The following is an 11,934-nucleotide window of genomic DNA, read 5'->3' on the forward strand; positions in this document are numbered from 1 at the left end:
AAAGCTTAATACTCTAATAACCATCCTTAAATTCTGATTACAAATGTTTCTTTCACTAAGAAATATTTCTAAGGAGAAACATTCTTTTTACCCAATGAAAACATCTATTTATCTTAAATTAATCAAAGAAATGAACATCTTTTTATTTGAGATTCAACATCTTGATAAGAAGTATATATTGTTATTAACCAGTCACCATGTTGTACAATAGATCTCTTGAATGTATTCTTCCTAACTGAAATTTTCTATCTTTTGCCTGACATCTCCCCACCCACCCCAATCCCTAGCACCTGGCAACTACCATTCTATTCTCTACTTCTATGAGTTCAACTTTTTTCAGATTCCACATATAAGTGAAATCATGTGATATTTGTCTTTCTGTTCCCTGGCTCATTTCGCTTAATATAATGCCTTCCAGATTCATCCACGTTGTCACAAATGAAAAGTTTCCTTCTTTTTTAGGCTGAATAGTATTCCATTAGTGACTGCTTCTACAGGATGGCAAGGAAGCACACACCTCGTTCAGTATTTCCTATTCTTAAATATTTGCAGAGCTTCTATATTGTTCATTGTGTTGTAGAAAGAGTTAGGAATGACTGGTCTAGATGGTACAGGACAAACTTGTTCGGATGAGCAAAAATCACTAAGCAATACGTGTCAAATCAATCATTATTTTAATAATTGAGACGAATCTGATCTCTAGAGCATTTGCATTTCATTTCAATGAATACAGATGGCTATCCCCTGGGCACTCATTAGTGATACCAATTCTGAACTCTTCATTTATTGGAGTTCTCTATGTTTAAAATATTTCGGAATTGACATGTCTGCCTCAGTTTCTGTTAACAGTCTGGCATAAACCACTTACATTTGAAATAAATATTCTAAAAGTTGTAATACCTGCATCAGGTGAAATCACGTTAGTCTCATGGCTTCCTACCCTCCCCACCCTGGAGGCTCACAGATTTGCACATCAGAGCTACAACTTAGCACAGCTCATCAGAGAATGGTACAGGGAGAAATGATCTGGTGTTTCAGGCTTGAGAAAAGAAAACATCTATATGTGGAACATCTCTACACTTTTTGGTGATGTTTGTATAAAGGCTCCTTTGAGTCGTTAAAGTCCAATGAGGCAAGTTTTTCTCTCCTAGTAAGAACATGAGCCCACCTTCAAACCCTCCGAGAACCTCTGTAGGTTCTGAATAGGAAGCTCTCAGCCTGAATCTCTCCTCGGCCCTTTTATTTAACTTCTACCAGGGGTCAGTGGATCTTGGTTCAGCTCTGACCGCAAACTTTGGAATAAACTATAATGGTGACAAATCAAGAAACATTCCTATACTACCGGAGAATGAGACAAGGGCAGACCCCACTTCTTATCACTAGACATGACACATGCCTTGCCATCCCTCATGCTTCACTCCTAGCCTGCTTGCCATAAAGTCTAGAGCTGAGCTCTGCCCTCTGTGGCAGCAGGTGGACTACTTGGAGGCCAGGGCTGGAAAGGATGCTTAGCAGTTGCTCTCCTTTTTTTCTCATTCAAATTAGCTCAACAGAAAGTGATTTTTGAAGATCTGATCCATGTACGAAAAATAACTCCACAAAGGCAAGTAAAAACAAATGTTATCCCATTGGGTTTATATCACTGTAAGAGCAGAACTTTGAGCAGTGAACAGGTCAGACTGCAGAAACTCAGTGGTCACCAAGGACTTCTACTGTGTGCCACATCATTCAGTTTCACAGGCTGTGCCTGCAGACTAACAACATTTACTGGAATTTCCTAAAGAGAGGAATATACAATAGATGAACTTCAATAAATATCTTTAAAATGTCCCTCCCCACCTACATTTTTCAATTCTCTTATATTCAAAACCTATGTAAGTTCTATTAGTGTGTGAGAGAACACGTTTCTTCATTACTTAAAATTTTTTGGCCAGGTGCGATGGCTCACACCTGTAATCCCAGCACTTTGGGAGGCCGAGGTGGGCGGATCACCTGAGGTTGGGAGTGCGAGACCAACCTGACCAACATGGAGAAACCCTGTCTCTACTAAAAATACAAAATTAGCTGGGTGTGGTGGCGCATGCCTATAATCCCAGCTACTCAGGAGGCTGAGGCAGGAGACTTGCTTGAATCAGGAGGCGGAGGGTTGGTTGAGGGAAGATCATGCCATTGCACTCCAGCCTGGACAACAAGAGCGAAACTCTGTCTCCAAAAAAAAAAAAATTCTTAATAAAAACTATATTATCAAAATATTAAACATAAATTTTAAAAAGGTTGTAAATCACTTTTTTGTATTTTTATGTGTCATTATATTTTGAAGGCATGTTAACTCTTTCAGGCCAACAGTATACTAGGTGATTGCTTTGTGCTTTACCTGGGAGACAATGTCTGGTCAAATAATTATGGACTTATGAGTACGAAATTCCAGCTTTGTTTAGCATAGATATCAGCTTTCTGGTTTGATTTTGCAATCTTTATTTTAAATAATAAAGTTAGCTTTTACTTTTCTTTGTTTTCTCATTTTTGAGATTAGTTTTATTATTTATTATTATTTTCCTTTTCTGAAATAACCACCATTTTGAAAAATAAATGCGTACTATCTAAAAGGATGGATTCTGGAGAACTACACAGCAGCTTTGCCATCTTGGGCAAAACACTAACCTCTCTGTGACTCAGTTTATGCATCCATAAAATGAGAATAACAGTACCTTCCTCATGAGGATTTTGTGAAAATTACATGAATTAATATGTGTAAAGCATTTAGCTCAGTGCCTGGCACATATTAAGCGCTACTTTAGGGTTTGCTATTGTCACTGTCATAATTCATTCATTCAGGAGTCTTTGAGTTGCCTTTTTTTTCAGGTAATATTAGTGCTTGAAATTGGAGTGTAAATCCACTTTTTCTAAGAGCTTAGAACCAACCAATTTCCTCATATTCCTCCATCACACACACTGGACATATAACATTATTTGCAGGATGAGAATACAGGAAGTGTTTATTAAAGAAAAGGAAATGTGAAAAGAACTGGAACTATGATCATAACATATCTCAACATTCACAACAAAGGTGGCCCAAACAAAGAGATTACATGTTCCTGAAGGTAAGACTCAGATGTCTGTTTCCTATGTCAATATGTAATAAGCAAAAGAAATGACAAACTTGGATATAGTCCTAGAGGCTGAGCCAGATGTGACAAACAAGGTTAAGGATGGGGCAGAGCTCACATTCACAACCATGTCACACGTCTAGATATCTTAAATGTCAACAGGATTTACATATGGTGACACTGCATTTTAGAGAGATAGTGTCAGGAAATAAAGTTAGGTGAAGGAAATGAACAAGCAAAAATTATCAGTATATAAGAGGTCAGGCACAGGTTACCTTCTCAAAGCATAATTAGAAAAGCTAACATAAAATGCACTATCTTTGCCACCTGTAAAAGTAGCACACCTTAAGAGATATTTTGAAAATATATTGTCAAAAATTTCCTAGGAAACACCTCAGTTTTATCAAGGTTACCAAAACCAACTCTATGAGAGGATCAGAGCAATTCAGAGCTTGATACAGGAATTATGACTGACCTAAAAGCAAATGTTAACTGGGACATCTGTGTGTTTAGATGAAATACATATTAATTAGGATTGCATTCAGCTACAAGTAACAGAAACAACTTAATTTTTCTCACAATACAAGAAGTCCCGTCATTATTTCAGGGCTGGCATAGCTGCCTGAAGATATAAAGGAGGACCCAGCTCCCTCTAAAGTTCTGTTCCACCATCATTGGCATGTGGCCATTATCCTCAAGGTCACAAGATGGTTGTATCATCTCCGAGCTAGAACAGGCAAGGTTAGGGCAAAGAGTAAGTGCCTGCTGAGTCTTTTATAAAATATTCTTTATCAGTTTTATCAAGAGTCTTCCCAAAGACTCTGACTGGGTGCAGTGGCTCATGCCTGTTATCCTAGCATTTTGGGAGGCCAAGGCAGGTGGACCATCTGAGGTCAACAGTTCAAGACCAGCCTGGCCAACACGGCAAAACCCTGTCTCTAGTAAAAACACAAAAATTACCTGGTCTAGTGGTGTGCACCCGTAGTCCCAGCTATTCAGAAGGCTGCGGCACGAGAATCGCTTGAACCCAGGAGGTGGAGGTTACAGTGAGCCGAAAAGGTGTCACTGCACTCCAGCCTGGGCGACACGGAGACTCTGCCTCAATAATAACAATAAAAAGAACCTTCCCAAAGACCCTAATCAATAGATTTTCACTTCATATCGCTGAATTATACCGCCAATAAATGGCAGAGCAAGATATGAACACGGGTCTACCTTCAGCATCCAGTTAAAAAATACTCACCTCCATGGCTCCCTTGCAGCTCCATGTAATTCAGCGATATGAAGAAATTCTATGGGAGGACCACAGCAATTGGGAGCTTGATACAAGAATTATGACCGACCTAAATAGTTGATAATAAATGTACTGATTTTTTTTCATATTACTATCAGTAAGAAGAGAAAAAAGGTGTAGAGATGGCAATGGGGGAAACCTGAAGGGAAGAAAGTGAAAGAATTTAAAAAGAAAAAGAACAAAGTGGTGAAGCAGAAAGGAGAAAGGAAGAGGAGAGGGAAAGCAAGGACCATGGCATGGAGTCAAAGGAAGCAAAGGAGGAAAGACAAAGATAAAATTTAGAGAGAGGAAGAGAAGATGAGATACAGTGGGAAGGAGATGGGAAAGGCAGAGAGAGAGGACTAAGGTGACCGTAGCACTTATGGTCTACTGTCACTCCTTTTCAGGTCACTTGGTTTGTGGGCACCAGTGGACATCAATAATCGGTGCTATCTATAACATGTCACCTTTCCTATCATGGAAGAGTATTTTAATCAATAATTTTCTTTTTAAACAGGGTCTCACTTTGTTGCTCAGGCTGGTCTTGAAATCCTGGGCTCAAGTGATCCTCCTGCCTCAGTCTCCAAAGTAGCTAGGATCACAAGCATATGCCACTGTGCCTAGCTATAATAAAATTTTATTTTGTTTTCAACATAAAGTTTTATTTTGTTAAGGAAAGCTAATTCAGCATTAAAGGATAACCTGCATTTTAAACATTTACTTTGAAAACTCAGAACGCTTATAACTATTTCTTAGTGGGATTCAATGCTATCTAATTATCTTAGCTTTGTTTTTTATTTTGAGTGATTTAGGGCTGCCTTATACCACAAATCAACATTTCTACATTTGTACTGATCCCCCTGCCACACACACATCCTCAAATTCATTTGCTATAATTGGTTCTTAGAGAGGATAGAATAAAAAAGAAAAAAATAGGTATAGTTTTAGAGAAGCAGACATTTTAAAAATAATTGGCTAACCTATAGGCACAGCATTCAACCCCTCAGAAGCTCTGCCTTCAATGAGATGGGCATGGCAGGTGACTGTGGTGAAAATTACTCTCTGAGCCACATAACTGACACCAAAGTGAGATCATGTCATTTCATGCGGAATGTCCTAAGAGCCAATAATTTTTTAAAGCTACACAATTCCTGCGTTTGAACAGCCATATGAGATATTCATATCTGAAAATTCAATTCGAGTATCTGAAATAGGGCTTTTAAAACGCTTTTGCTTAAAGTTGATGAGACCAAAATGCTATAGAGTTCAGTTATTTTTAAAATGACTCTAAAATCAGGTACCGAGGGTGGATTAATCACCCCAATGTTTTTGAAATGAAAATACTTAGATAAGTCAATTTCCCTTTTAACGTGTATTAAGTCATTACTCAGGCATAGCCTAAACCACCTCTCTCTGTCCACAGTGAACCTGCCCATTCCACCCTAATGCACTCCACCTTCCTTTTTTTCCTGAGTGTAGTGCTATCCAGTTCTTCTATTTCTATGTGACACAAAGAACTTCATATTTCTCTGTGTGTGTGTGTGTGTGTGTGTCTTTTAAAATGTAAATGTTCAAAAAGTACTGGTCACTCAATTTATTTATGCTTTTCAAATGTAAAGGTTATTTGAAATAAAGGGGTCATTGCATCAGCAACTATTTATGAAGATTAAAGACATAACATAAGTTTCAAACTAGCACTTGAAGTGATCAGAAAAACAATTATGGCTTAATATGCAACCAATCTTAAATAATTGATGGAGTAAGGCTTCTAGTTTATTCTATAAAGTTGACCAATTCCCAGGAGGTAAAAAAAAAAAAAAAATCAAAGACAGATTTTTAGATATTTTCTTTTGAATAAAACTAATCTATAAAAATTTGAAAGTCAAAAATGCTGACTTTAAAATCTTGGTAAAATATCACTCTTTTTAAAGATGGAAAGTCAAATTTACTGGAATAAAACAGTTCTGTAAAAACTATATTCATATTATTACAACGATACAACATTACCATTTTATTAACATTTTCAATGCAAATAAAATTAATAGTTTAAAACAAAGATTCACACAAATTGGAAGGAAATATAATTAAATAACTCCTAGTAGTGTAGGAATGAATGAAGTAGGAATTTCTGCCAAAATGAAATATTTTGAACTATAATTGTAAAGACTTGATTTTAGTTTAAAATTGGAATTGAAACTCACAGTGAATATAAATTACAGGAAGCAAGATCTATGATTTAAGAAACAATCTCAACCACATCAGTAAAATATGTATGAAATAAATTGTAGAGAGTAAGATAAATATGTAACAAGTAGAGCAAAATGCTCTAAAATGCCCAATTTTCATAGTCCTATATAAGCAGGACGCAGCTTCAGTTCACTTATAAATTGCATTTGACAAATGATTTTGAAAGTTTAAATACACTGATTCCAGAATCAGACATATGAAGGATAAATAACCGATCACCTGATCAGCAATGCAGTTACTTTAGTAATGGCAAATTACTTTATTTCAAATAATAAAATCATTCCTTTGAAAGGAATTAAATCTGGAATATATTTCTAAAAATTACGTCTGACATAAATATCATCTGGTATTTGAAAGATCATTAAATTGCACTTCCTTTGAACAAGAATTTTTAAATAGCAACCAGTTAATTTCAGAACACGTGTGTCTTTAACAGTAATACTGGAAATTGTCAAAATAAAGTGCCCTCAATACTCTATCCTGATTATACCTTTCTTTTAAGTAAATGTTTAGTTTTAGGAATAGAACATTGATTTTCCTGTCTGTCTCACAGTATAATTTTTTTTAAAAATAGGAGTAGATATACAGCATGAAAAAATTACCAATAGTGACGCCGGACTTACAAAATACAACAAAATCCCCCTTTTAAAACATCATGCCACATCACCAATTCAATTCTACTCAAGGCCAAATTTTTTTCTCTCAGTTGATATTTTAGAGCATACTTCTCATTGTTAATGGAACACTTCCCCCATCTTATGCTACCATAGTAACAGAAATTCTAGTCCATTCAGAAATTTAGGTACATTGTCTCACCCAAGCTCAAGTATTTTAGGCAGACTCATTTACTTAACGCTTGTCTTTCATGCACAATGTCTTCTTCTAATGGCTGACCTCTCCTTTTTGGTGGGGACTGAATAAAGCCAACCTTGTGAGGGGCAGTTCCTTACTGACATGATTTCAGGGGCATCCAAGTCTTTCTATCCCCATATCTATTATCTGGCTGTTCAGTGATGCTAAACTTACTTTAAGCAAAGAGGGGAAAGACATCTTTCTACAATTACAATAAAAAATGTGGGAAAGTTTAATACTGACAAGTCACATTCACCATAAATTGATTCGGGGCAAGGGGAGGAGTGGCAAACAAAATGGATGGTAGATACCTGATGGCTGGGGGTGAGGAAAAGGAACGACCATGGGTGAGGAAAGGTGCAGACTTCAATCCAACCATCACACTTTTCACAATACTGCCTTTGTCCCTAGGAGAAGGTGTGCTGATTACGGGGCATGGCTGGAAAAGAGAAATGGCTACCTGACTAAACCATGTAGGTTCTTGTTTCCTATTTCCCCATCATTTGCAACTTTCTACCAAACAAAACAAAACAAAACAAAAAATTCCAGGTTTGGTGCCTGAAACGCACATTGGGGAAACTGACCATGTCTTAGGATTTGCGCAAAAGAAAAGGAAATTCTAGGAAAAAAAAAATGTTCTGACCCTGAGACCTTTCTAATTCAACATGATGTATAGAGACCTCTTTTTGCTGAGCTTCTACATTGTGGTATACTCATGGTTCATTGTGACTAACAACGCCCTTTCAAAAGAGTCACAGACAACATAATTTAAAAGACATACGAAGATGAGAAAGAGATACCAAATGACATTTAATTGAGAGATGAGAACACACCAGATGTAACCATGCACTATTTATAGAGTTGCCAGTACTGAAAATAGATGGATATACTACTTAATGTAAAAATCTGTGACAATTCTGTTAGACTCGAAAGCTCCAGATTTTTTAGTACTATATATTTTTTATTTTTGTTAAAGATATTCCATAGATATATTTAAATACGACACATACAGGGACCTATAATTGTGAACCACTTTTATTCTAGACTGGCAATTGCCGCCCCATTTTACATTCTGAGCTCTGCCACACACCCCAGTGTCAGAGGGCAGCTGACTGATCTACAGAAATGTTCTATGTTAGGTGCTATTGTGCACACCACTTCTATCTCAATGCATTCTTTTAGGTAAAAAAAAAAAAAAAAAAGTCACAACTATCAGCTCTACACCTAAACACGGTTCATTCAAATGGTGACTTCAATGTAAATCATAAATGTGACTGATTTTTTCTGATATAACTGTTACACTTTAAAGATCCAGAAGGTTAGAAATAAAGTCTCAAGCCAACATTTTACAGATTTCTTATAAGTTTAAGAAGACTTCTTGGGCAAAAGACCTTTCATTTTGGTCACATATCAAAATGGGCCAACCACAAAAGTACATGAGATTAAGTTTTCCTATTGGCAGTTCAATTCTTACAGAAGCTGTGTGTGTGTGTGTGTGTGTGTGTGTGTGAATTTTTTAAATTAATTTTCAAAAGCCTAAAAGGAAAAGAGACATACATAAGCATCACTTCATTTTTAAACATGTCTTCTACCTGTAGAACATTTTACAAAAAAAAAAAAACTCTTACTTTAAGGCCTATAGCTACAGCTAGTTCCAAAATCTAAATGTTTAATAAAATAGATAACAGAAATTTAAAATCTGACACAATTCTCAAAGCTTATAATAATTTGACCTTTCATAACTTACATAATACAATTTCTCTACCTTTTCTGGTGGTGGAAAAGAGGTGGAAATTGAGATTCTCCTCCGCAATGTCCAACTTGAAGTATTTACACTTTATTCCTACTCTATGTTATCCATTCCTTTTCAGACTTAGATATGTGATTATGGTGAGTCTTAAGGTGACTTGCATTTGCTAGTCAAGGGTGCAAGGGAGCAAAACCAAAGGGTGTATGATATTTTGGTGTTTTTAGTTAAGTTTTCGATATCGAGACCTTCCAAAGGATGTGGAAAACAGAAAAAATAATAATAAAGCTTTGTATCATCACATGGTCTTCCATCATAACCTGACAGTCACGCCTTTGAGACCAGCCTCACTCACTTACCCACCGTTCTCACTGAGAGATCATACCGGGCAAGAACTTTTGCTAAGAGTCGCACGGAGCAGCAGGCTGTCAATCAGGCTTTGGGTTAGGTCTGGTTGCCATCACAGTAGCTGCTCCTTCCACTTAAAGATTCTCATTACCTCAGAAAAGCACTAGATTGTTCTTGGGAAGAGGGCGTAGTAAGCACTTTTATCTAAAAAGGGACTAGTTACAGAACATTAATTTTCCAAAATTATTTCTAAAATTCCACCAAATTAAACTCCTGCTTTACAGACAAGGCTGCCACCATGCCACAAGGAAGTTGTAAAAGCACTGTTTAAAACCTATAGGAGACGTTTATTTAGGCTAAATATTTTATAATAGATATCAAGGTTTTTTTTTTAAAACAGAAAAATCTTAAGGATTCTTATAATTTTTAAATGCTTGTCTATCTTAAGTGCTAGCACCCCGTAGATTATCTCCCGCCATGCCAATGATTGTTAGCCTATTAGACATAGAAACTATTAACAGGAGCCTACTGGACAATGGTTTCTATTTGGTTGGGTATAAATATTTTGGGGTTGAAATTCTAATTAAATAGTGCCTGTCGCTGCTTAAAAGCTCCATAGACGTGAAATGTTCAGAAGTCCCAGAAGAAATACAGAAAAGAGACATTTTTTATTTTTCCACATACTCGATGTACTAGCTTAAAATATATGCACTACATAATATTACATTTCTTGGAGCTGAATTTTATTTCTTCTGTAATGTTTATTTTTGATGCAGGGCTGCATAATGATTCCTTTTTTAAGATACCTCTAAATTATAAGGATTCCAGCCTCTACCTGGAAATTAAAGCTGTGCAGATAAAATACAAAGTCATTAATAAACATCACAAAGATAATTCTAACAAGAAGCACCATGTAAAAGTAAGGCAGGAATCAGAAAAATCATCAATTACTGACATATTAAATCACACTTTCAAAAGAATAGGGAGCTGGAAGCAGCCGCTCCCTTTCAGGAGGGCTGTTTGACACTGAATGAAATGCCAGGGACTCCTGGCTGGTGAGCAGCGGGAACTTTGCGGGCGAGCGGCGCGGGGCAGCCACAGACCTGGGCGCTTCAATCTGTCACCAGCCTGCCCGCAAAGCCCAGCGACAGCCCCCAACGCCCCCCCGGGGACCCATCTGGGGGGACCGGAAGCAGGACAAAGGTCTGAAATCCAAGTCCTAGGAGTAAGGAAACAAAATGCGCAGGTTCAATTTAAAGTGCCTGAGGTAAGTACGGGGAGTGAGGGAGAAAGACACCGGCCCCCAAGAATTCTCAGGCGTTTAGCACAAGCACCAGCTCATTACCAGGAGATGCGTTCGGGGAGTGGGGACATGGAGAATGAATCCCAACTTGTGACTCCATTCTCCACTAACTTTATTCTCGCTCCCTGGACCAAGCGCATCGCTGGGGCCAGGGTTGTCATGGTTCTTGTTTCCAAGGCCCCTTGGAAGAAGGAAAGGGATGAGAAAGGTGCGCTGGCGGGCGCACCCGGCGGCGGCGAGCGCGGAGGTGCTGCGGTACCTACCATGGTATTCTTGTCCCGGAACGTAGTAGGTGGGGTTGCCCGCAATGTGCAGGGAAATGAGCACCTCGCCCTGCTCCCCATCCCCTTCCAGCTCCCCGTGGTGGGTACACAGGAAAAAGAAGGGCGAAAAGCGGGGGTAATAGCCAGCCGCCGCGCGCGCCCTCAGCGTCGCCCCCAGCAACAGCGCTAGGAGGAAAGTCTGCCGGGCCCAGCCACTGCGCTCCATGCCGCCGCCGCCGCCGCCGCCGCCGCGCGCCCTACGCGCCGCTCGCTCATTCAGTTTTGGAGACGCCGGGACGGAGGAGCCACGCGGAGAGAAGGCGAGAAGAAGGCGGACGGGAGCGGAACGGGCTCGGGAGCCGGCCTGGCAGCGGGCCCCCGCCGAGAAGTTCCGCGGGAGACGGCGGCTCCCAAAGTTACTTTGGGCCGCGGGAGCGCGGGACCGGGGCTGCGGGCGCCGAGAGCGCGTCGTCCGCCGCCTCCGTGCGCCGCCGCCGCCTCTGCGCGACGCCCCTCGTCCAGGCCTGGGAAAGCGCCCGCCCCGCTCCACACCTTCTTAAAGCCCCGGGCGCCGCGTCCCCCCCGCCGCCGCCACACGTGTCCCGGCCGCTCCCCCGCCCCCGCGCGCCGCCCCGCCCGCTCCCCGCCCTCTCGGGCTGGCTCGGCGGCACCTCGCGCGGCGAGGGGCGCACGCGTCCCCAGAGTCCCCGGCCAGCGCCCGGTTCGCACCCGGGAGGACAGGGAGGGGCGCCCGCCGGGGAGCGGGACGGGGACGCTGTCGAGGACCGCTGAGC

General features: G+C 40.0%; 1 protein-coding gene across 1 annotated transcript in view; it reads right to left on the reverse strand.

The window, feature by feature from the left end:
- RELN (reelin) overlaps nt 1–11,669 on the reverse strand; it is a 520,733-nt gene extending 509,064 nt beyond the window's left edge. Inside the window, exon 1 of the mRNA XM_031013029.2 lies at nt 11,141–11,669. Coding sequence (XP_030868889.2) covers nt 11,141–11,366 — 226 coding nt within the window. The 5' untranslated portion in view covers nt 11,367–11,669. The remainder of the gene's footprint in view (nt 1–11,140) is intronic.
- Between the last annotated feature and the right edge of the window lie 265 nt (nt 11,670–11,934).

This window comes from Gorilla gorilla, chromosome 6, assembly GCF_029281585.2.
Source record: "Gorilla gorilla gorilla isolate KB3781 chromosome 6, NHGRI_mGorGor1-v2.1_pri, whole genome shotgun sequence".
In the NCBI taxonomy this organism is placed as follows: Eukaryota; Metazoa; Chordata; class Mammalia; order Primates; family Hominidae; genus Gorilla; species Gorilla gorilla.